General features: G+C 40.8%; 1 protein-coding gene across 1 annotated transcript; it reads left to right on the plus strand.

Annotated features, from left to right (window-relative positions):
• The first annotated feature begins 1173 nt into the window (after positions 1–1173).
• Positions 1174–16147, plus strand: QNG1 (Q-nucleotide N-glycosylase 1). The gene is made up of 4 exons (XM_059142380.1): positions 1174–1739; positions 2247–2506; positions 11007–11202; positions 15328–16147. The coding sequence occupies exons 1-4, from the start codon at positions 1403–1405 to the stop codon at positions 15558–15560; spliced, it is 1026 nt and encodes a 341-aa protein (XP_058998363.1). The 5' UTR covers positions 1174–1402; the 3' UTR covers positions 15561–16147.
• The last annotated feature ends 8453 nt before the right edge of the window (positions 16148–24600 follow it).

Raw genomic sequence — 24600 nt, forward strand, 5'->3', positions numbered from 1 at the left:
TCAAACTTAAAAAAAATTCCAAATCCTCCAAAAATTCTCTTAATTCCAAGATTCTTTACTGTCAATAATGAGGGATGACTACTGTTACTTTTAATAGTGGGTTTTCAGAAAGGCACGAACATTTCGTATTATCCATGGAGATTTAAGTCTCTGACAGAGAGCAAGTACATTGCTTCTATACTAAAATTTCAGTAGGCAAATTTGGATCATCAGTAATTGACTAGGGTACCTCTCTCCTCATCCCATTAAAAAATACTTTTTTTTGAAGTTTGGGGAGTTTGAGCCCCATGTTGGGTATACAGAGATTACTTAAAAACAACAAAAATAGTTTGGGGCTGTAAGGTGATGCTTATTTCCTCTAGGGCCACTAATTTAGTCACTACTTACCAGAATGGCTGGCATGGGTGAGTTTGGTTCACAGAAAGTGCCCCAGACTTGAGGACTGATAAACAAGGGTTTGAATCCCAACCCAGACCACTGCTGTGACCAGGGCTAACCGCTGAAACCATACAGGTTGTCTTGCAAAACCGGGAGTACAACCGCCGGCTGTTGCCACAGCCGGGCCTATATGAGATTCAGCACGAAAAGCACAATTCCAGGCACACAATGTTAATTTAACAATTCAATACATTTGTTTCTTCATCCGAACGTCTCAGTTAATCTTAAACGTCCATACGCCCTCCGAATAGGTCAGTAATTTAGCACAAGAGACCTGCCTGGGAGATGGGGTTGTGGAAGACCGTCCAACCCGTGCCACAGCCTGGGGGCCAATGAGCTCCCCATCACCGGAATGGGCGCTTTCGGGCTCGTCGCGGCCCAGGAACCCGGAAGCGGGCGTCGCCGAGGCCAAATTGCCCACATTTTGCCCCCTAGGGGAAGGGGAGGGGCGGGAACCAAGGGAGGGCAGCGCCGCACACCGCTTGGAGTCGTCGCGATTCCCGCCACCGCGGCGCGCCACAGAACCACGTGCCCGAAGGGGGGCGTGGGTGGAAACGTGCACAAAATGGCGGAGCTCCACGCCTGGGCCGGAGGGAGCGCAATTGCCGGCAGGCTCTCGTCGGACTCTCCGGCCAGTTTCCGTACTTTCGGAACCGGAAATGGGTGCTAATCGCGCTCCCGGGCAGGAGTGGGCGGGGCTGCTCTCCCGGAAGTGCCTCAGGTCTTGGCCAGGCGGAAGATCCCGCGGCTTCGGTCGCTCCCTAGGAGTGCCCGGTGGAGGGAGGGAACCCGGAAGTTGGCCGCGCTGTGGGGTTTCAGTGCGGTCCCGGGAGGGCGGTGATCCCAAGGTGGCTAGGGAGGGAGAGCTGCAGGACCCGTACTGTTGCGCCTCTCAGAGAGGGAAGCTGGTTTGGCCAGCCCGCTAGTGAAAGCGCGGTTCTCCAGTCCTAAAGGGAAGGGTGAGATGGACGGGCCCCTAACTCCCAGAGAGTCCGCAAAATTCATTGCAGAGAATAGTCGGGATGTGTTCATCGACGGCGGAGGCGTGCGGAGGGTGGCCGAGCTCTTGCTCGCCAAGGTCTCGGGCCCCGAGCTGGACCTGGGGAGCTGGAAGGCACTTCACGAGCTGAATCCCAGGGCCGCCGACGAGGCCGCAGTCAACTGGGTGTTCGTGACAGACACGCTCAACTTCTCTTTCTGGTCGGAGCACGAAGAGCACAAATGTCTGGTGGGCTATAGGGGGAAAACGTACAGCGGGTACTGGTCCCTGTGCGCCGCGGTCAACAGAGCCCTCGATGAAGGTTGGTGCCCTTCTCCAGGTCAGACCCCACAAACTGAGGTTTCGGTTTACCGGGAGGGTCCCGAGGAAGGAGTCGGGAAATGGCATATGTTAATAAGGCGAACTTGAAGTTCTTCATTGCTTCAAGTAGCAGCTCTTACGTGCTTACAATACAAATGTGAGAAGAGGCAGGAGTTAAGTCCTTAGTGAGAAATGATCCTAATACTTGTCATCATGGCAGCTAAGCATACAAGATTTCTAAAGAATGCCACTTTGATGACATCTGAAGAACAAAGGGACAAATACAACGCATTTTATGCAGTCAAAATATATTTGATGTAATATAACAATTGCTAGAAACGGATGAGTAAGTACAGACGAGTCAATAGAAAATGAAGGGTATGCTTCTGATCTTGGGAATTCTTCATCCCCTTTTAGTGCATTCCTGTAACACTCATTTGCTTTCTCATGTTGTAAAAGTAAGGATCTGATGAATATAAAAGTATGATATTGTTCTTTTTTCCCTAAGGGATACCTATAACCAGTGCCTCCTACTATGCCACAGTGACCCTAGAACAGGTTCAGCATATATTCCGTTCTGACACGGACGTTCCGATGCCTTTGATCGAAGAGAGGCATCGGATTCTTAATGAAACCGGGAAAATTCTGCTTGAGAAGTTTGAAGGCTCTTTTCTTAATTGTGTTCGAAAAAGTGAAAAAAGTGCACAGAAGTTAATGCACCTGGTAGTTGAAAGCTTTCCTTCTTACAGAGATGTGACTCAGTTTGAGGTGAGCTGCTTCTGTTGGGGATTTAGAATTAATGGTCCTCTCGTAGTTGACTTTTTTACTTCCGGAATTCCTTTTGAGAATAAAAACTTAAGGTTTGAAGTTCCTTCCTTGTGGACAAGGAACAGTAACAAGATTGTTAAGTAGGGTTTCAAAGACGTTACTTTTCTTAGTTTTCTTTTTAATGTGTTTCCTTTATTCTTTCTTCTTTGTCCTTTTAAAATGTTTCAGACCTACAAAACACTGAACCTTCAGTATGATGCAACTCAGGGACATTGAGGTCCTTGAACAACTTCAAAATATTTACTTCATTGAATGAAAATCAGAATGTGTTTCTAAATTCTCTAATAAGTATTTTTTGAGGCTCTAACGTGTATATATATATTTTTCACACATGGAATACTTGAACAATGTTATTTTCTTTTTCTTTAAACAGATGTACTTATAAAGTGGTAAACATTTGGTATACCTTCCCACTGTATAACTGGGTTCTGTTTTTATAAAATTCTTTGAGAATTCGTTATCATTGTGTATTTTAACTGTGACAAAAAATTGAAAGCACCTTCAGAGGAATCACAATATAAATCTATTGAATAGGTGCTTAAATCATATTGAAAATTTTTTTTAAAGATTTTATTTATTTATTTGACAGAGAGAGATCACAAGTAGACAGTGAGGCAGGCAGAGAGAGAGAGGAAAGCAGGTTCCCTGCTGAGCAGAGAGCCCAATGCGGGACTCGATCCCAGGACCCTGAGATTATGACCTGAGCAGAAGGCAGCGGCTTAACCCACTGAGCCACCCAGGTGCCCCCATATTGAAATTTTTAACCTGCGCTTTTGAAATCACAATGCAACAACTAACAGAAATTACCAGTAATATTGTTTAAATCGCTTTTTATTATTTACAAGGTGTTTGCAAGTACATTCTCATTAGATCCACGGAAGAGCTCTGTGGGGCCTAAGGACAAGGATTATTATTGTCCTGTTTGCAGACCAGGATCCAAAGTCTAGAGAGAAAGGTTAACTGGTTTATCATACGTCATTTAGTCAGGAAATAAATAGCTAGCTTTTGAACTCTGTAAAGTGAGAGAGGCCCGATTTTGTATGTTATGGTTATATTTTTTAAAATTTTTAAAATATTAGCAATAAGTGCAGTAAAAAGATGACTAAAACAAAACAAAACTATTGATTACAACGAAAAAGAACTGAAGGGGATGAGAACTGTCTTGAGGGAACCTGGGCTAGAACCTACCAGATGGAGAGAACAGCTTGTGGAAAGGTCCTGGAGTGGGAATGTGTCTGTCATGTCCACATGGCTCCCCTTCCCATAGTCTCCATCCCTGTGAGATGGAGCAGTCAAATTCTTCATCGCCTACTTGGACTCCTGACTCTGGAATGCCAATTACTTTAACAAGTTGCTCTCTTATATCAATGCCAGGATAAGGGTTGTTTGTAAATACCTCGATGAGGGTGTGTAGTTATGAGAAAGTATAGCTGGAATAGCACCATCTGTCTTCTCCACTTTCAATCTCCTCTTCAGAGTGATCTTGATCTTGGCTTGATTCTAAGTCCTCATCCGGTTCTGTGTTTTTTCTGGCACTGGTGCCTAGCTCTTCAATTCTGAAACCAAGTCTGGATTCTAGACTCATCGGTGTTGACTTCTAAAGCAAGTCTTTGTTGGATAGCGTAACCTTGGGAAGGATTTTGGTAAAATGACTTGATGGGGATTTTCAGTTGATCTGTGAATTTGGTGTGTCTGTGTCTCTTGATTCATCACTATGGTCTTTTTTGGAAAGGTCTCTTAGGCCATGTTGGAACAGAGTTCTGAAATCTAAGGATCAGAAGATTCTTTTCTTTTATCTTTTAAAAGTTTTATTCATTTGAGAGCGAGAGCGAGCATGAGCATGGGGGAGAGGCAGAGGGAGAAACAGATTCCCCGCTGAGCAGGGAGCCTAATGTGGGGCTCTGTCCAGGACCTGGAGATCATGACTTGAACCAAAGGCAGATGCTTAACCATCTGAGCCACCTAGGGACCCCTGTTAAGATTCTTTTAATTGCGGGGCACCTGGGTGGCTCAGTGGGTTACAGCCTCTGCCTTCAGCTCAGGTCATGATCCCAGGGTCCTGAGATTGAGCCCCACATTGGGCTCTCTGCTCAGCAGGGAGCCTGCTCCCCGCCTCTTGCCCCCCCCCCAACCTCTCTAGCCTATTTGTGATCTCTGTCTGTCAAATAAATAAATAAAATCTTAAAAAAAAATTCTTTTAATTGCAAGTGACAGACACAAAACTAGAAAAACCTTAAGCAAAATGAAGAATTTGGGGGATAGGAACATCTAGGATCAAGGACTCAGTGCCATCAGGATTCAGTGTCTCCTTGTCTCCTCTTTGCTTCTGTTGGCTCTGTATTTCTCGTGACTGCAGACTAGCTTTCTCCCTGAAGTAGAAGGTGTTGATGAATTTTGCATCTTATTGCTTCAACCACTGTGGGGGGTTGGGGAGAGAGGTAGACATCCTCTCAGGTACCATTATAAAATTCCTGGCTGATTCTGATCATCTGGATGGGGCAAAGGCATTCCTAGAAAAGAGGCCCTAGGCCGGTGCCAAATTTCATTTTGTTCTGATTAACTGTTTTGCTAATACAGAGGTTACTTTGAGATTTATCTTTGTTTTATTTTGTTTTTAAGATTTTATTTATTAGAGAGTGTGTGAGATGAGGTGGGGTGGGGTAGGGGCTGGAGAGCACGAAGAGGGGGAGTGGCTGAGGGAGAAGCCAACTCCCCATTGAGCAGGGAGCCTGATATGGGGCTCCATCCCAGGAATCGGGACCCGAGCCCACTGAGCCACCCAGATGCCTCTATCTTTGTCTTTAAAGTATGTCATTACGGCCTTTTTAAAGGAAATTCTGGATTATGTTCCTTGGTTCATCATTCAGGCCATCAGTGTATTAGTGTATGAAAAACTCAGATTGTCATTCATGAGGCTAAGAATCCGTGTATTCCAGAATCAGCATTGGTTATAGCAGAAGAAGGACTGAGAGTAAATTTAGGATGACTTCAGGATGGAATAAATTCATGACGCTGTGTGGTTTGTTTGCTTAGAAGTAGTCCAGAGTTTTTGTTTTTGTGGAAGAAAGAATGAACTTCTTCTTCTTTTGTAGATGATAATACCAATTTAGTAAGTAATTTGCTGAGTTTCTGTTTTATTATAGCACAGTGCTTTTGATTTGCTTTGTTGAAAAATTCAATTTTTTAAAAAGATTTTATTTATTTGACAGAGAGAGAGATCATAAGTAGGCAGAGAGGCAGGCAGAGAAAGGAGGGGCAGGCTCCCTGCTGAGCAGAGAGCTCGATGCGGGGCTCGATCCCAGGACCCAGAGATCATGACCTGAGCCGAAGGCAAAGGCTTTAACCCACTGAGCCACTCAGGTGCCCCTCAATTTTTTTTTTAAGATTTTATTTATTTGAGAGAGAGAGAGAACGCAAGCAGGAGGAGCAGCAGAGGGAGAGAGAGAAGCAGGCTTCCACTGAGCAGGGAACCCGATGTGGGAAAAAGAAAATCTTTTTTTTTTTTTTTTAAAGATTTTCTTTATTTATTTGACAGAGAGAGATCACAAGTAGTCAGAGAGGCAGGCAGAGAGAGAGGGGGAAGCAGACTCACCACTGAGCAGAGAGCCCGATGTGGGGCTCGATCCCAGGACTCTGGGATCATGACCTGAGCCGAAGGCAGAGGCTTTAACCCACTGAGCCACCCAGGCACCCCTAAATAAAGAAAATCTTAAAAAAAAAAAAAAGGAAAATCCCCAAAATGTAACAAAAATCATACTTATGGATTTTGACACTTTGTTAAAGGAATATTATATTTTTTCACTTATTTTTTCAAAAGATTATCATTGGTGTTAGACAAAAGTGAGATAGTTCCCATGATTCCTAAACATCCTAACATAGCACTGACCACAGAGTGGTTGCTTTGTTAGTCAATTTACAGTTATCTTTGCATACTCCTTTAAAATATATGTAAATAAGGAAGGGTGGCCTGGCTAGTTTATTCTGTACAGCAAGTGACTCATAATCTTGGGGTTGTAAATTCAAGCCCCATGTTGGGTGTAGAGATTGCTTAAAAATAAAATATTTTTAAATGAAATAAAATATACATAAATTACTTTGGGCAATTAACTCCAAATCAAGAGGAATTCTGAGCCTTTTAGGACTGCTTTTGAAGTTGAGAAGGTGTTAAAATCAAGTGTATGTTTTTTGTTTTTGTTTTTGTTTTTGTTTTAAGATTTCTTTACTTAAATCTTTAAGATTTAAGAAAAAGCATGAAGCAGGATAGGGGAAGACAGGCAACAAGCAGACTCCCCTCTGTACAGGGAGCCCCACCTAGGGATTGATTCCAGGACCCCAAGATCATGACCTGAGTCAAAACCAAGAGTCAGATGCTTAACTGACTGAGCCACCCAGGTGCCCCATTAAAAAGTAATAACAACTCTCTCACAGCACAATTTTTTTTCATAGTACCATTTTTAATGACTTCACAGTATTCTACTATATGGATGTACAGTCCCATAATTATTTGCCCAACTATTTTATTGCAGTAATTATGTTTGATATAGTTTTATTTTTTAAATTGAATTTTATGTCATGTTTTCGGTTTTATGTGATAATAAGCAGTACTGCACAATCGTTCAATACTTGTAATTATTTTCTTAGAATGGAATCATAGTAGTGAAATTGCTGAGTCAGAGCATGGCCTGGATTCTCAGGCTTATAATGCAGAAAAGTGCTAACGGTTCTCCAGAAAGGGAACAAAGATAGTCAGCAGCAGCAAAGGAGAGTGCTCTTTTTCCAGCCCCTTCATGACATGGTGATGGTATTGGTTGCTGTATTTTTTAATATTTAACAAGTTGCATAAAATAGTCATAATTGCTTTTTAACATATATCTATTTACTGAGATTATCACCTGTTTTTAAATATTCTAAACAAATTGATAAACTTAGAAAATTTTAATTCAGACAGACTTTATTTTTTTTTTTTTTTTTTTTTTTTTTTTTTAAAGATTTTATTTATTTATTTGACAGAGAGAAATTACAAGTACACTGAGAGGCAGGCAGAGAGAGAGAGAGAAGGAAGCAGGCTCCCTGCTGAGCAGAGAGCCCGATGCGGGACTCGATCCCAGGACCCTGAGATCATGACCTGAGCCGAAGGCAGCGGCTTAACCCACTGAGCCACCCAGGCGCCCTCAGACAGACTTTAAATCAGTGATTTCTCAACCTGGTGTACTCCAGAATCAGTCAGAAAGCTTTAAAATTCAGATATATTTCTTTTTTTTTTTTTTTTTTAAGATTTTATTTATTTATTTGTCAGAGACAGAGGGAGAGAGAGCGAGTGAGCACAGGCAGACAGAGAGGCAGGCAGAGGCAGAGGGAGAAGCAGGCTCCCTGCCAAGCAAGGATCCCGACGCGGGACTCGATCCCAGGACCCTGGGATCATGACCTGAGCCGAAGGCAGCTGCTTAACCAACTGAGCCCTTCAGGCGTCCCAAAATTCAGATGTATTTCTAAAGCAACTCTGATTTGGAGCATGTAGTAGCAATGCAAAAGTCCTAATGAAGAAATCAGCTTCCCTCAGGCTATTGTCTTTACTCTGACATACCGATAAATGTGCATGTATGGTCTTTTTTGCTACTTTTTTTTTTTTTAAGATTTTTATTAATTTATTTGCTAGAGAGAGAGCACACATGAGAGAGAGAGTGAGCTAGAGTACAAGCAGGGGGAGCAGCAGGCAGAGGGAGAAGCAGGCCCCTCACTGAGTAAGGAGCCCTTGCGAGACTCAATCCTAGGACCCTGGGATCATGATCTGAGCGGAAAGTAGCCATTTAACTGACGGAGCCACCCTGGCAGCCCCTTTTTTGATATTTTAATCAACATTTTATGTTACTTTTAAGCCTTTGTAATTTTTTAAAGATTTTATTTATTTGACAGAGAGAGAGGCAGTGTGAGAGAGAACTCAAGCAGAGGGAGAGGGAGAAGCAGGCCTCCCACCGAGCAGGGAGCCTGACGCTGGGTTCCATCCCAGGACCCTGGGATCATAACCCGAGCCAAAGGCAGACACTAACAACTGAGCCATGCAGGTGCCCCAAGCATTTGTAATTCTTGACCTTTCTTAATTTGTTCATGATAAATGTGTTGAAGATAATCAACTCATGGTCATGGATTTTTTTTTCATTGCTAATAATTATTTTATAAAGGTACTCTATTGGGGCACCTTGGTGGCTCAATCATTAAGCGTCTGCCTTTGGCTCAGGTCATGATCCCGGGTCCTGGGATCAAGGCCCTCATTGGGCTCCCTGCACGACAGGGAGCCTGCTTCTCTTTCTCCCACTCCCCTTGCTTGTGTTCCCTCTCTTGCTGTCTGTCTGTCTGTCTGCCTCTCTCTCTGTCAAATAAATAAATAAATAAAAATCTTTGAAGGTACTCCTTTGAAAATATTTTATTCACCAAGCAATATTATGGGACATGTAGGGAATTGTTATTTTGGAATTTGCTGGTATTTTCAGTGATATCAGTTAATATTTTAGAGATGAAGAATTTGATTACTAAAATCATTTGATTACTAAAACCATGTCAACTTGTGAAGAAAATGTTTTATACTTGACTTGAATTTATTTTTAGAGTCCTCACTTAAATCTTATTTTTTGTTTTGTGTTTTTCAAGGGTATTATAATCTAATCTTTGTGATATACTCATTGGCTACCATGGAAACGGTGGTCATGATGTGACAATTTATGTTTTGTTAGATGCTAGCACTGATTTTGTTACATAAGTCTGGTTCCTGTATTTTTCCAGTTTGATCTTTGGATCTTATTAAAAACAGGAGATAATACCTTCTATGTATTACATTAACATGATAGAATAATACAATTTTATTTTTTATATTAAGTTTTATATCTTACCTTTAATACATTAGACTTGAATATAAACCTAGTTTATATTGAATATAAACCTAGTTACCAGGTTTATACCAGGAAACTACCATGTAGTTTCCAGTCCAACAATTGCCAGGTTAGCATATTTTATTAGGTTTGGAACTATAGACTATTCCCAGATGATGTAGGGTTACTTTTTTTTATGGTTTTATTTATGTGAGAGGGAGAGAAAGAGAAAGCGAGCCTGCAGGAGTGGGGGGAGGGGCAGAGGGACTAGCAGACTCCCTGCTGAATATAAAGCCTGAGATCATGACCTGAGGCAAAGTCAGACACTTAAGTTGACTGAGCCACCCAGGAGCCCCTAGGGATACTTAATGGTGATTTGTTCCTGCCAACCCCCACTCTAATTTATAGACATTACATCATGTCAGAAAATGAGCGTGTGTGTTTACTCTTGAAAACAAGATACTGAATTTCTTAAAGGTGATCTTAGGCAATTTACTTAGTAAAAGTAGTTCTGGATTGATTGCAATAGGTACATCTTAAGGTTAGGCAATATTAGGTTGTTTCTCATTAGGACAGAGTATCATTGGAGTTTTTTTAAGTAAATAAAGGAATCTATGTTATCATCTTAAGGAATTTTCACATGGAACCTTTCCTTGAAGGATTTAATTTCATTTTTTATTTAATTACTTATGTCATTTACTTATTAAAACATTCTCCAAGGTGGTCAGGATAAATTTGAGGAGCCAGTAATAATGATGATTCTCTTTTAGCATGGTTGCAGACAAGCAGCTATAAACAATGATTTGAGATTATTACCTTTAGAATTAGGATTAGATTGTAACTATCCTATCTTTCCAGAGTTTATGCTGATCTGCATTCATAGTTTTGTAGAGAATTTTTGAGTTAAATTATACCCACTATCCTATAATGCCTGGTTAAATTTGCTGCTTTGTTGTATAAATATAATTAAAGTGTATTTTGTTATGTGGGTTTACATATTGATTTTGACCGTTTCCAAAAAGGTAAAGTTGATAAATTCTGGCTATTGATCAGTTATGTCTTCATCTCTGGAATATGTTTATCATATTATCTGAATGGCAGCAGTTAAAAATTGAATATTGTGATTCTCTTCAGAAATGAATTTAAGAATTTTTGTTTTCTTCTTTATATTCTTCTGTATTTTATACAATTAACATGAATTATGTTGCAGTCAGAAAAATTTAAGAAGCTTTCTAAAGAAATACTGAGTCATTAAAAAGAATATGCAGGTGGGTTATAATGACACAGGAATATATATATGAGGTAATGTCATTAAAAAAGAACATTCAATAATAACCACAATTACCACAGTTGTATTTGATGTGCCTTAAAAAATACAGGAAGTAAATTTGGAGTGAAAAAGATAATTTAATATTTATTAGACTCCCTTTTTTTTTCCTGTAAAAGGTCCATAAATTCTTACCAACACTAAAATTATCGCACCCTTGAGAAATGTTTTCAATGTGTGCCCTTTTTTAATAGCGTACATAAAAGCTAGCAGATACCCAGGTGACATTTATGTTCTCTTCACTCATCAGGGGAAAAGAATTTCTTTTTACAAACGGGCCCAAATCCTTGTGGCGGATACGTGGAGTGTATTAGAGGGGAAAGGAGACGGCTGCTTTAAAGACATCTCCAGTATCACCATGTTTGCCGACTATAGATTACCTCAGGTTCTTGTTCACCTGGGAGCCCTGAAGTACTCCAAGGAACTACTGGAAAAGCTACTCAAAGGTTTGCCAGCTTAATTAAGACATTCTTTGTAATACTATGAATTGTGGTTGAGTCTCTGTCTGGTTTCTTTCACATGAGTTGTCCTTTCCTAAAAAAAAAAAAAAAAAAAGTACTGTTTATTGTTAAAAGCACATGTAAAGAAAAATGCAGGGGCAATTGAAATAAGAGAAAATTGCTTTTTGTTGTTGTTTACACTGTAGAATATAGGAAATTACACTATTTGGTCATTATAGTTTCAGAACCTCATAATAAAATGAAACCGAAGTCTCTGTTACCTGAAGGTGTGTGATGGACGCTAGGTCCTTCTGGTGTAGTGTTAGAAGAGTATTAATTAAGCAGTGAAGAGCACACTACCCTATGAAGTAAAAGGTGGCCTGAGATATGGGTAACATGCAGTGCGTTTCAAGTCAGGAGGCTCTAAGGTCTGCTACTGGGTTACCTTGCAGGAGTCACTTTCTTTTCTTTTCTTTTCTTTTTTTTTTTAGGGGTTTGTTTATTTGACAGACAGAGATCACAAGTAGGCAGAGAGGCAGGCAGAGAGAGAGGAGGAAGCAGGGTCCTTGCCGAGCAGAGAGCCCAATGCCGGGCTGGATCCCAAGACCTTGGGACCATGACCAGAGCCGAAGGCAGAGGCTTTAACCCACTGAGCCACCCAGGCACCCAAGTCACTTGATTTTCTAGGCTCATTTATTTACCATTATTGGATTCAGTTATTGATTCTCAAGAGCAGGAGCCTTGGTTAATAGATGAGCATAGAAAATTCTGTTTGTGTGAAAATTAGCTTTTTTTAAAAAGTTTTAATTTAAATTCTTTTTTTTTTTTTTTTAAAGATTTTATTTATTTATTTGACAGAGAGAAATCACAAGTAGTCGGAGAGGCAGGCAGAGAGAGAGAGAGGGAAGCAGGCCCCCTGCTGAGCAGAGAGCCCGATGCGGGACTCGATCCCAGGACCCTGAGATCATGACCTGAGCCGAAGGCAGCGGCTTAACCCACTGAGCCACCCAGGCGCCCCTTAATTTAAATTCTAATGAGTTAATTTAGAGTGTAATATCGGTGTCAGGAGTAGGATTTAATATTTAGCTTTTTCTTTTTTAAACATGTCTGTATGAGAAAAATAATTGCATAATTTTCATGTTAATTTCTCTCTTGGGTGCAGTATTTTCAGCCTTTTTTTTTTTTTTTTTTTTACTTTTAGAAACAAGTAGTTTTTTTTTCTTTTTTTTTTTTTTTAAAGATTTTATTTATTTATTTGACAGAGAGAAATCACAAGTAGACGGAGAGGCAGGCAGAGAGAGAGAGAAGCAGGCTCCCTGCCGAGCAGAGAGCCCGATGCGGGACTCGATCCCAGGACCCTGAGATCATGACCTGAGCCGAAGGCAGCGGCTTAACCCACTGAGCCACCCAGGCGCCCCATGTAGTTTTTTTTTCTTTTAGGATTTTATTTATCTATTTGAGGAAGAGAGAGCGAGAGAGTGAGTGTGCACATGAGCAGGGTAAGGGGCAGAGGAAGAGGGAGAAGCAGACTCCCTGCTGAGCCAGGAACCCGATGTGGGGCTCAATCCCAGAACCCTCAGATCAAACACGTATGCTTAACTAATTGAGCCACCCAGGTGCCCCAAAGCAAGTAGTTTTTATGACTGAATAACTTTCTGTTGTGAAATAGGTTTCAATCACCCAAAATAAGAATAACACAGAATATGAAGATACCATTAGCTGTGGTTGCTTCTAACTCGTTTTTATGCTGCCTTGGGCAATTCTTTTGTCCCTCTGTTTCTTCAGTTGAAAAATAACAAGCTGTCTTATGTTGTAATGCTCATGTGGTGGGTCATTAATTGTTGGATACCTTAAATATTTAAGCATTCCGGGCTTCTTTCCCATGTAGCCACGTGCAACTGATCTTTTTTTGGCCCGTGTATACACTGCTTGTTCCTACCCGTAAACATTCCCTTTCCTGGTTTCCCTCACCCCAAATTTTTTTTTTTCCAGTTCAAATCCTACACATCCACAAGGCCTTAGCTCAGATGCTACCTCCCCCACATAGCTTTTCGCAGCTTTTCATGATTTGTGCATCTTCTCCTTCTGAATGTTTGTAGCACGCAGTTGTTTCTGCTACTGTGAGGAAAACCCTGCTGAGAAGGGATCATGCACCATAGCGTACAAAGTGGTTTGCATTTTCTTATTTTTTTTTTTTTTAAGATTTTATTTATTTGGCACAGAGAGAGAGAGAGATCACAAGTAGGCAGAGAAGCATGCAGAGAGAGGAGGAAGGAAGGCAGGCTGAGCAGAGAGCCTTGATGTGGGACTCGATTCCAGGACCCTGAGATCATGACCTGATCTGAAAGCAGAGGCTTAATCAACTGAGCCACCCAGGTGCCCCTGGTCTGCATTTTCTTCTGCCATCTATTGCAACTGCAGAGGCCCTTGTCCAGCTGTCCAGCTGTAGCTGTTGTGACTGCCTCTGTTATGTCCAGAGTGTGAACTGATTGCTTTGCTTCTTAGTTTATTTAAGCAAAGTTGGACTTTTTTCAAAAAGTGCTTCACTAGCAAACTAGAGGAGAAACAAAAACTGTAAACGTAAAGTAGTACACACAAGTCTAGCACACTAGGTTTTGAAAACTATCTTAAGTGGGATCTAGAACCAGGTAGCTTGACTAGATGAGATAAAACCTTCCTTAACTGGCCTTCAGTGATACATCTTTCAAATTTGATGATGAGCTGCACTTAGTGTATTTTTCCCTCTCTTCTCTTCTGAATTATCTCCAGGCCAGCCCTTGGAAGACTACCCAGATTTCTGTCCATTTTATCTTTTTTTTTTGGAGGGGGGGAGTAAATACAGTTCTTTCACTTTATTTTAGTATGAAGTCAGATGTTTTTTCTGTTTTATCTTTAACCCATCTCTTCACCAAAGGCGTATTTTTAGCCAATTATATATACTGCCCATCCAGTTTGGCTAAATTTAGATTCTTCACTGGGATTCTAGGACGGACACCAACCATGGTATTGAAGGCCCACCCTAATCCAGTATTACCTTATTTTAACTTGATTGCATCTGCAAAGATCCTAGTTATAAGTAAGGCCACAGTGCACCTGTACCAGGAGTTAGGACTTGAATGTGACTTCTTGGAGGACACAGTATAGTACTACAGTTACTTATTGGATGGAGGGAATGTAAGTAATGCTATTTAAGATCCCAGCATCTGGCTGTGGCATTCACTTACTCTGTCTCCTTGATCCTATAGGCAGCTGAGTTGATGAGCCCAGTTCTAGTCTCAGTGGCAAAGCGTAGCCAGTGCCCATCTTGCAGGATCAGCTCACTCTGGAGGTGGGCACCGAAGACATCAGGGCCTGTGGAGCTCACAGCTACATACTCAGGGAGGGCTTGTCTGGAGGATCCTGAACCCAAAGAGCAATCAGGGTCTTCCTTGCTCAGGTGAACAACTTTGATTTCCTAGGTTCTCCTTGGTGCACTTAGGATGTACCTAAGACGATGTTCAGTTTTTTCAAATGCGAAAAGAAGGTATTCCTTCTTTTGCCCCCTTGGTGTCCTCCAAGTTTTGCAATGTTTACCCCCCCCCCCCCCGGCATCAGATCCAATTTTTATTTTTTTTATTTTATTTTTTTATTTTTATTTATTAATTTTTTAAAAGATTTTATTTATTTATTTGTCAGAGAGGAAGCGAGCGAGATCGAGCACAGGCAGACAGAGTGGAAGGCAGAGTCAGAGGGAGAAGCAGGCTCCCTGCGGAGCAAGGAGCCCGATGTGGGACTCGATCCCAGGACGCTGGGATCATGACCTGAGCTGAAGGCAGCTGCTTAACCAACTGAGCCACCCAGGCATCCCCAGATCCAGTTTTTAAATCCTTTGTTTTCAAGAATTTGATAATCTTGCTGTCATATTTTTAAGTTTCTGGTGAGCCCATGTGCACTTAGCAACTGTTTATTGGGGAGCTGTATGTGCAAGGTACTCTGCTCTTCGTGGGAATATGGACGCAACCCTCTCCTTGTGGAATGTGTGATTTTAAATTAATGCCTGAGTTTAGAAGTGGTTTAAATGACCCCAAATCAGGTCTGTGTAGATTTTATGTCATTAATGTACTTCTTGCTCTGTTTTTTCCCCGCTTGCAGGAGAAATGCTCTCATATGGAGATAGGCAAGAGGTAGAAATCAGAGGCTGCTCGCTTTGGTGTGTTGAGCTGATCCGGGATTGTCTTCTGGAGCTGATTGAAAAAAAGGGTGAAAAAACTAGCAGAGAGATCAATTCTGTTCTTCTGGATTATTACTTGTGGGACTATGCCCGTGACCACAGGGCAGATATGAAGGGAATTCCCTTTCATCACACACGCTGCATCTATTATTGACCCAAAGTACAAACAGATCCAAAGAAAACTTGGCATTTTTGTATCACATAATCATTTCTACAGTTTTGCCTTGATATTAAGAGAAGGTAGTAGGCGTGAGAGCAACAAGAAATGTGATTACCCAGTCTCACTTAAAAAATGTTTCCTGACCTGTTACTCTGCATGCCCAACTTTTGTCTGCTTGTTGAGTTTTGATCACATTTTCCCTTTCTGTGGGCACATGACAGGAATAATGAAGGAACTGTAATGCTTTCTTTAAATCTCACATCTCTTAAAATTAATCATGCCTTATAATGTGATTAGTCATCAGTGATAATATTTCATCCACTCAATTGGAATCTTTTCTTAAGGTGTACCAGTTTCTTATATACCTTAATCCTTTGATATGCGGGGTAGGGTCTTTGCTATATGAATGCTGCGGCTTTTGTACAAATCAATCTTGATGCTTATTTTAAGCTTCTCATTGGTATGGACAATGGTTTTTGTACATAGTGATTTTCAGTTTAGGAAAGCTATCTAATATTCTTTTTTTTTCTTCAGTGTAACTATATTGAAATTGAATAAAGGTTTTAAAATTTTTTCTTAAACCTGGATTGAATTTTTTCATTAAAATAGAATTTACCACATTTAATTTTAAAAGGCTTACAGTGAGGGGTGCCTGGGTGGCTCAGTCAGTTAAGCATCCTAACTCTTGATCTCAGCTTAGGTCTGATCTCAGTGTTGTGAGTTTAAGCCCTGCTGTTGGGCCCCACACTGAGCATAGAGCCTACTTTAAAAAAAACAAGGTTTAACAAAATTTCATTATTTGCTTTATGTTGTCAAAATCTCGTTACCTACCAAGCACTCATTTCCCACCGTCGCCCCCACCTTCCTTCTAACATAATCTTGATTTTTGTTAGCTACCAACCTTGTCAGCTCACTGTGACTGTGTGAATGGGAAAGGCATCATTTCCCCAAGCACTTTACTGCCATCTGCTGAAAATTTATCATACTAACCTTACAAATGACAATGACTAATAGTGAACACATCTACCCACTCCTCTGCTCCCCCCGGCACCCATGCGTACTGCGCAGCTAGCACCACCACCACCTAAGTAGCTTTGTCTTTATCCCTCCCGTATATGACTCAGGGAAGGTGATCCCATCTTCATCTCAAAAGGCAGACTGACTCAATATGAAAGGTTTATTGATGATAATTCTATCCTTCTGCCTGTGATTACTTTAGTAAGGGGTACGTATATAATCTCCTGGCCAATGACATTGGAGAGGAAGTCTGCGGGGGAAGCTTCTGGGAAAAGGTTTCTTCATTTTGGGGGCTCTGTACTATTCCTGAATAAACTTTGCTTTGCTGCCCACCACTCTTCACGTGGTCTACCTCTTCATTCTTTGTAGCCACGTGACCAAGAACTTCTGGCACTAAGAGAAAAGAAATCATGCAACATTTGTTCTTATTTCTTTGTGACTCAATTTCCTTTAATAAAGCTTTTGCTCTGTAACGAGTTCAAAAACTTTTTGGCTTTTTTTTTTTTTTTTTCCATACTTCCTAAGTTCTTCAGCAGCTCCCTGATGATTTGTCTCTCTATAAATCCAAGTAAGGTGGCCATGGGACCAAGTCAGTTCCCTCCAACGGAAGCAAACAGGTTGGGCTAATGACTTGTGTGTGTGTGTATGAGGTCGCTCAGTAAGAGGACGGTTTCGGGGAGAGTTTAAAGATGCAGCTCTCTCTATATTGGATGCCGTCAGAAGACAGGGGCAGTTGGACCTTTGGCTATGAAGAGGGTGGTTTAGAGTAAGGATGAAGTGGAAGCCCTTCAGCAGTTGCCACCCAGTTTAGCCAAGATAGAAGGATGTTTGATACTGTGTGTGCGGCACAATGGCCTTGTTTTTGTCTGTGCCTGGACAACAAGCAGCCTTACTTCAACTCACTTTATCGTGGTCTTGATATTGGTGTTCTGTGAGACTCTCTTCAGCAGAAGCCTACCACGCAGTGCTGTGTGTGTGTGTGTGTGTGTGTGTGTGTGTGTAGGGGTGTGTGTGTCTGTGTGGACAGCTTTCCCACAGGTTGCATTTGTTCCTTTCACAACCTCTAACTTCCCCCTGCCTAGCACTAAAGAAAGGAATAGATATCATTTGATATAATTAGGAACTCATTTATTGAGGTCCTTCACCGCCCTCCCTCCCCTGAAGCTCAATGGGTCATGGTTTAATAATCTGGTTGAGGAGGTAAAGGTTGAATGAACCCCTGCAGCCTTGAGGCAACTTCACCTTCTTTTTCCTTGTGAGTCTGTGACCTGTCTCTCTCAGTGTACTTAGATAACTGTTTCCTTTTTTTTTTTTTTAATTTGGTTTTTGACTCTTAGCTGTTCAGTGGATATCACTGTCAAGACAAAACCTGCTCAAGTAAGGAGGTTATCTTGTTCAGCATATTGTACCATGAAAAACACCCCAGATCCAAAGAATGGAGTCTCTTGGTAGGGCGGTGTTGCCTTAGCCTTTTCTAGGGAGGAGTAGACACATGACAGGTGGTGGGGTTTTATAGGTGGGGTGTTTTGCAGTTGGAAGGCTCACTGCATTGAACAGGATTTGCAAGTGCTTATCTCCCTGTCTAGCTGATTTCAGGGAGACAGAGGGTTCTAATCCCAGCTAATCATTAACAACACAAAGAATGAGGGATTGGACAGGCAGGGCTGTGTTAGCAGGTTTAGGCAAAAAGGGAAAGATCTGTGTTTGGCCTTGTGAACAAGGGAGACATGAGAAAGAGTCAAAAGCTGTCTAACTCAAAAATATTGACTATAAAATAAAAAACTAATAAACGCATGGGGGGACTAAAGCATTTGCAAGATTCCTTTCACACATAAAATTCACTGACTTGGGCCGCCTGAGTGGCTCAGTGGGTTAAGCCTCTGCCTTCAGTTCAGGTCATGATCTCAGGGTCCTGGGATCGAGCCCAGCGTCGGGCTCTCTGCTCAGCAAGGAGCCTGCTTCCTCCTCCCTCTCTCTGCCTGCCTCTCTTGTCTACTTATAATCTCTGTCTGTCAAATAAATAAATCTTAAAAAAAAATTCACTGACTCAAGCCATTGGAAGTCTGAAGAAACACATTATTGTGGCATTCATCTAAGCTTCTCTTTTTCCTATAAACCACATTCCTTCTTTTCCTTTTCCTTTCCGCTTTGATTTATCCCACTGGGTTTAGTATATTTTAGTTTCAAGTGAAAGAAACCAAACTGAAACTAGCTTAGTGAAAATAGAAATATAATGATTAAAAAACAAAACAAAACAAAGACAAAACCCAGGTAAGTCCAGGGAAAGAGCTGGTCTTCACCACACCCAATTATGGGCCAGGGTTTAAAATGCACAAAGACCACATCTTGTATTTCTTTTTCCTCTGTTTTAAACTGAAGACTATAACATCAATTCTTTTTTTTTTTTTTTAAGATTTTATTTGTTTATTTGACAGAGAGAGAGATTTTATTTATTTATTTATTTATTAGGCAGAGAGAGAGGAGGAAGCAGTGTCCCTGCTGAGCAGAGAGCCCAATGCGGGGCTTGATCCCAGCACCCTGGGATCACAACCTGAGCCGAAGGCAGAGGCTTTACCCCTCTGAGCCACCCAGGGGCCCCTATAACATCAGTTCTTAATTGAGTATCCAGTTTGCTAGCTTGCCCACCAGATTTTGGACTTGCCAGCTTCCAGCCAATTCCTTAAAATAAATCTCACTTTTTCTCTCTTTAGATGAATTGATGGATGGATAAATGATACAGATTATATATCTATGCCTATCTTTATCTCTGTATATTCTATTGGTACTGTTTCTCTGGAGAATCCTAATACAGGTATGAATAAGTAATGTGCCAAAATAACTTTTATATTAAATATAAAATAAAAAATTAATAAATGCATGGTGGGACTAAATCATTTGCAAGAGTTCTTTCATGTATAAAATTCACTGACTCAAGCCATTGGAAGTCTGAAGAAACACATTATTGTGGCATTCCTCTGTTTCTGTTTTTCCTATAAACTACATACTTTCTTATTCTTTTCCTTTCCGCTTTGATTTATCCCACTGGGTTTAGTATATTTTAGTTTCAAGTGAAAGAAACTAGACTGAAACTAGCTTAGTGAAAAAGGAAATATAATAATTAAAGAAAAAAAAAAACAACCCAGGTAAGTCCAGGGAAAGAGCTGGCCTTCGCCACGCCCAGTTATGGTCCAGGAATTAAAATGCACAAAGACCACATCTTGTATTTCTTTTTGCTCTGTTGTAAGAGATCACTCTAATAGCTAGTGATTCTGGACCACAGAGTGCAAATCTTCGCCAATAGCACAAGCAAAAATCCAGGGCTTGGCTGAGGAGCCTGGCTTGAGTCCAGGTTCCTGAGGCCTGGGGCAAAGGCCAGTTGATTGGCTGGCCTACCGGGTGGAACCGTGCAGTTCCTGAAGAAATAAGAGAGGAGGTCTGCTTATAGGAAGGAAGACGAAGGGTGGGCAGCTCAAAACCTTGCTTTCTAAACTGTTGTTTGTTCAGAATTCTTTGGCAGATGAGGATCATTTCAAGTTGGGAACTGCTGAGGAAGAGCTAGGAAAAGGGTAGGGCTGCATTCTGAATGGATCCAAGGAAAGAACTAGTCCAATTTCCTCTCTGGAGGTGGGAAACTCCCTTCCTTCGCTATTCTGATTTTAATATTCTCAGGACAGACTGAGGATTGGTTGGCAGATGAATTAGTTAGTATTCTTTGGTTATGGGGAAATGAAATTCAATTGTTAAGGCTCAATAACCTCGACAAAGCCTTAGTTAAAATGAAAAGAAACAATAGCTCCCAATGGTGTTTAATAAGAAGTCTAGAAATACCTTGAGGAGTGGTGAAAATGGTCTTTGGACAGCAAGTACAAAATATGAAAACCTATGAGTTCATAATCACCCTGCCCCCACTTCAGAAAAGAAACCCAGTTGGTTGACTTGAGATCAACTATTCATTGTTCTCAAGATCAATTAATGAAAGGTAAAGGAAAAAAATCAAATATGTATCCTGTCATTCCTAACTGCCTTACTATTTTCAGGATAACCTGATAGAAGGAAAGCTCTTCTTCATAAAATAATTCCAGCTAATAAATGCAGAAAAGAATATTAGAATTATAACATTACCATTTTGGAAGCCCTAATAAAATACTACATCCAGAAAATGATCATCAATGTCTGTTAAATCCATTAGGTAAAATGTTAATGGGAAACTTTTTTTAAAGAGATGGATCACGCTGGAGGCATCTAAACTCGTAATTTTTTTTTTAAGATTTTATTTATTTATTTATTAGAGAGAGAGAGGGAGAGAGAGAGAGAGAGAGAGCACGAGCACAGGCAGACAGAGGCAGAGGGAGAGGCAGGCTCCCTGCTAAGCAAGGAGCCCGATGTGGGACTCGATCCCAGGACGCTGGGATCATGACCTGAGCCGAAGGCAGCTGCTTAACCAACTGAGCCACCCAGGCGTCCCTAAACTTGTAATTTTTTTTTTTTTTAGATTTTATTTATTTATTTGACAGAGAGAAATCACAAGTAGATGGAGAGGCAGGCAGCGAGAGAGAGGGAGGGAAGCAGGCTCCCTGCCGAGCAGAGAGCCCGATGCGAGACTCGATCCCAGGACCCTGAGATCACGACCTGAGCCGAAGGCAGCGGCTTAACCCACTGAGCCACCCAGGCGCCCTAAACTTGTAATTTTAACAACACTAAAAGTGGGATATGCAGACACTATGTTCCTCCTGGTGTGTTGCAATAGGAAGTACACAGTCCTGTGTATGAATTATTCTTGCCAGAAAAATTGAACCTGAATCTAATCAGGAATCTAGATCTAAATACTAGTTTTTAGGAAATGTAGGAAATACAGGAACAAGGTAAAATGAAGTGAAAACACAAAGATGCAATTGTGGCATTCATCTTTGTGGACCATGTTTGGATCCTATTTGAGCAGATAAACTCTTTGAGAGTGAGCAAGGGAGAGCGGAGAGCGATGCATTATGTAGAAAACCACAAGAATATTTGTTCTGAAGGACAAATAAGAACTGTTTCTTAAATAGATCCTTTTGTTTGTTTGTTTGTTTTTTAAAGGCGGGAATTGGCAAAGATGTGTAGCAAAGGGAACCCTTGTTCACTGTTTGTCAGAATGTAAATGGGCGCAGCCACTCTGGAAACAGTATGGCAGTCCGACAAAAAATTAAAAATAAGATTACTAAATGAGGCAACAATGACACTTGGAGTGTATATCCAAAAAACTTGAAAGAGGGATCTTGAAAAAATATGTACACACTCTTGTTCATAGCAACATTACTCACAATAGGCAAAAGTTGGGAACAACCTAAGTGTCCAGTGGGAGATGGATAGACAAACAAAATGTGGCCTATCCATACACTAGACTATTACTCAGCCTTAAAAAGGAAGCATGTTCTGACACTTGCTACAACATGGATGAATCTTGAGAACCTTGAGTTGTTGTTTAATGGGAATAGAGTTCTGGAGATTGGTTGCACAATAACATGAATGTACTCAGCACTACTGAACCGTACACTTAAATGGTTAAGATGAAAAATTTCATGTAATGTGTATTTTTTAAAAGATTTTATTTATTTATTTGACAGAGAGGTAGAGAGAGAGAGAGATCACAAGTAGGCAGAGAGGCAGGCAGAGAGAGAAAGGGAGAAGCACGCTTGCCACTGAGCAGAGAGCCAGACATGGGGCTCAATCCCAGGACCCTGAGATCAGGACCTGAGCTGAAAGCAGAGGCTTAACCCACGGAGCCACCCAGGCACCCTGTATTGTATATTTTACCACAATTATGAAAAAGGCAGAAGGTAATTGTTACTGATTATGAGAGAATCAAGGGCCATATCAACTAAATGCTACATGTGGACCATGTTTGGATCCTGATTTGCGCAGATAAACTCTTTGAGAGTGAGCAAGGGAGAGTGAGGCATTATGCAGAAAACCACAGCTCAGCTCAGTTTGGGGGGAGGCAGGCTTGACTTTGTCATCTGACACACATTGACTGCAGTCTTGACTTTGCCACTTACCAACAATGTAGCATTGAGCAAATTACTTGTTTTCTGTTTTTAATTTTTTAAGTTCTGTAAGTACTTGCTGAATCTGGGCAATGAACTTAATATTTACTATTATTAAACACTGACTATGCTCAACAATGTGGACATAAACATAAGTTAAAAAAACATGGTCTCTTCTGATGCTGGAGAATTGGTCAATGTAAGAGAATAAAGAACCCCTCAAATAAGCCTATGAATATGTGGGAATTTGTCCTATTTCATTGATTCTAAGACAATTTTTTTCACATTTCACTTCAACTTGTATGAACTGCATGAACTTATATGAAATATATTTTTTTATTCAAGATAATCTAACTTGAGGTTTCTATTACTTATAATATAAAGCACACTAATGGTAAACTTTTCTTTCTTTCTTTTTTTTTTAAAGATTTTATTTATTTATTTGACACAGAGAGAGATATCACAAGTAGGCAGAGAGGCAGGCAGAGAGAGGGGGAAACAGGCTCCCTGCTGAGCAGAGAGCCTGATACAGGGCTCCATCCCAAGACTCTGGGATCATGACCTGAGCCAAAGGCAGAGGGTTTAACCCATTGAGCCACCCAGGTGCCCCTAATGGTAAACTTTTCAACCAAGTTTTTTTTTTTTTTTTTAAAGATTTCATTTATTTATTTATTTATTTGACAGAGAGAAATCACAAGTAGATGGAGAGGCAGACAGAGAGAGACAGAGGGAAGCAGGCTCCCCGCTGAGCAGAGAGCCCGATGCGGAACTCGATCCCAGCACCCTGAGATCATGACCCGAGCTGAAGGCAGTGGCTTAAACCACTGAGCCACCCAGGCGCCCCTCAACCAAGTTTTTTCTTAAGTAACCCAGAGTTGGTTTCTGTGCCATGGAACCAAGACCATTGATTCAACCATAAAAATGACCTTTAACCCAGTATTGCTGATGGTTATCATTTTGGTGAATTTTGTTGAGTATTTTTAATATCTTGTGTTTTTCTGTGAATTTCTCCCCTGAACAAAATTGAAAAACTTGTTGTTGTTCTAACTACCTAACAATTTTTGAATAATTATTCCTACTTTCAAACCTCACAACAACCCTATGAAGTAGGGATGAGTTTTATTCCAGTTCTTCAGGTGAAAAAACTTGATGTTATTTTGTATCCTTATTTGTAAACATTTTCCTATACAAAATTTTTTTTTTTAAGATTTTATTTATTTGACAGAGATCACAAGTAGGCAGAGAGGCAAGTAGAGAGAGAGAAGAAGGGAAGCAGGCTCCCTGCTGAGCGGAGAGCCCAATATGGGGCTCGAACCTAGGACCCTAAGATCATGACCTGAGCCAAAGGCAGAGGGTTTAACCCATTGAGCCACCCAGGTGCCCCTAATGGTAAACTTTTCAACCAAGTTTTTTTTTTTTTTTTTTTTAAAGATTTCATTTATTTATTTATTTATTTGACAGAGAGAAATCACAAGTAGATGGAGAGGCAGACAGAGAGAGACAGAGGGAAGCAGGCTCCCCGCTGAGCAGAGAGCCCGATGCGGAACTCGATCCCAGCACCCTGAGATCATGACCCGAGCTGAAGGCAGTGGCTTAAACCACTGAGCCACCCAGGCGCCCCTCAACCAAGTTTTTTCTTAAGTAACCCAGAGTTGGTTTCTGTGCCATGGAACCAAGACCATTGATTCAACCATAAAAATGACCTTTAACCCAGTATTGCTGATGGTTATCATTTTGGTGAATTTTGTTGAGTATTTTTAATATCTTGTGTTTTTCTGTGAATTTCTCCCCTGAACAAAATTGAAAAACTTGTTGTTGTTCTAACTACCTAACAATTTTTGAATAATTATTCCTACTTTCAAACCTCACAACAACCCTATGAAGTAGGGATGAGTTTTATTCCAGTTCTTCAGGTGAAAAAACTTGATGTTATTTTGTATCCTTATTTGTAAACATTTTCCTATACAAAAATTTTTTTTTTAAGATTTTATTTA

The sequence above is a fragment of the Mustela lutreola genome, chromosome 12 (assembly GCF_030435805.1).
Source record: "Mustela lutreola isolate mMusLut2 chromosome 12, mMusLut2.pri, whole genome shotgun sequence".
Classification (NCBI taxonomy): domain Eukaryota; kingdom Metazoa; phylum Chordata; class Mammalia; order Carnivora; family Mustelidae; genus Mustela; species Mustela lutreola.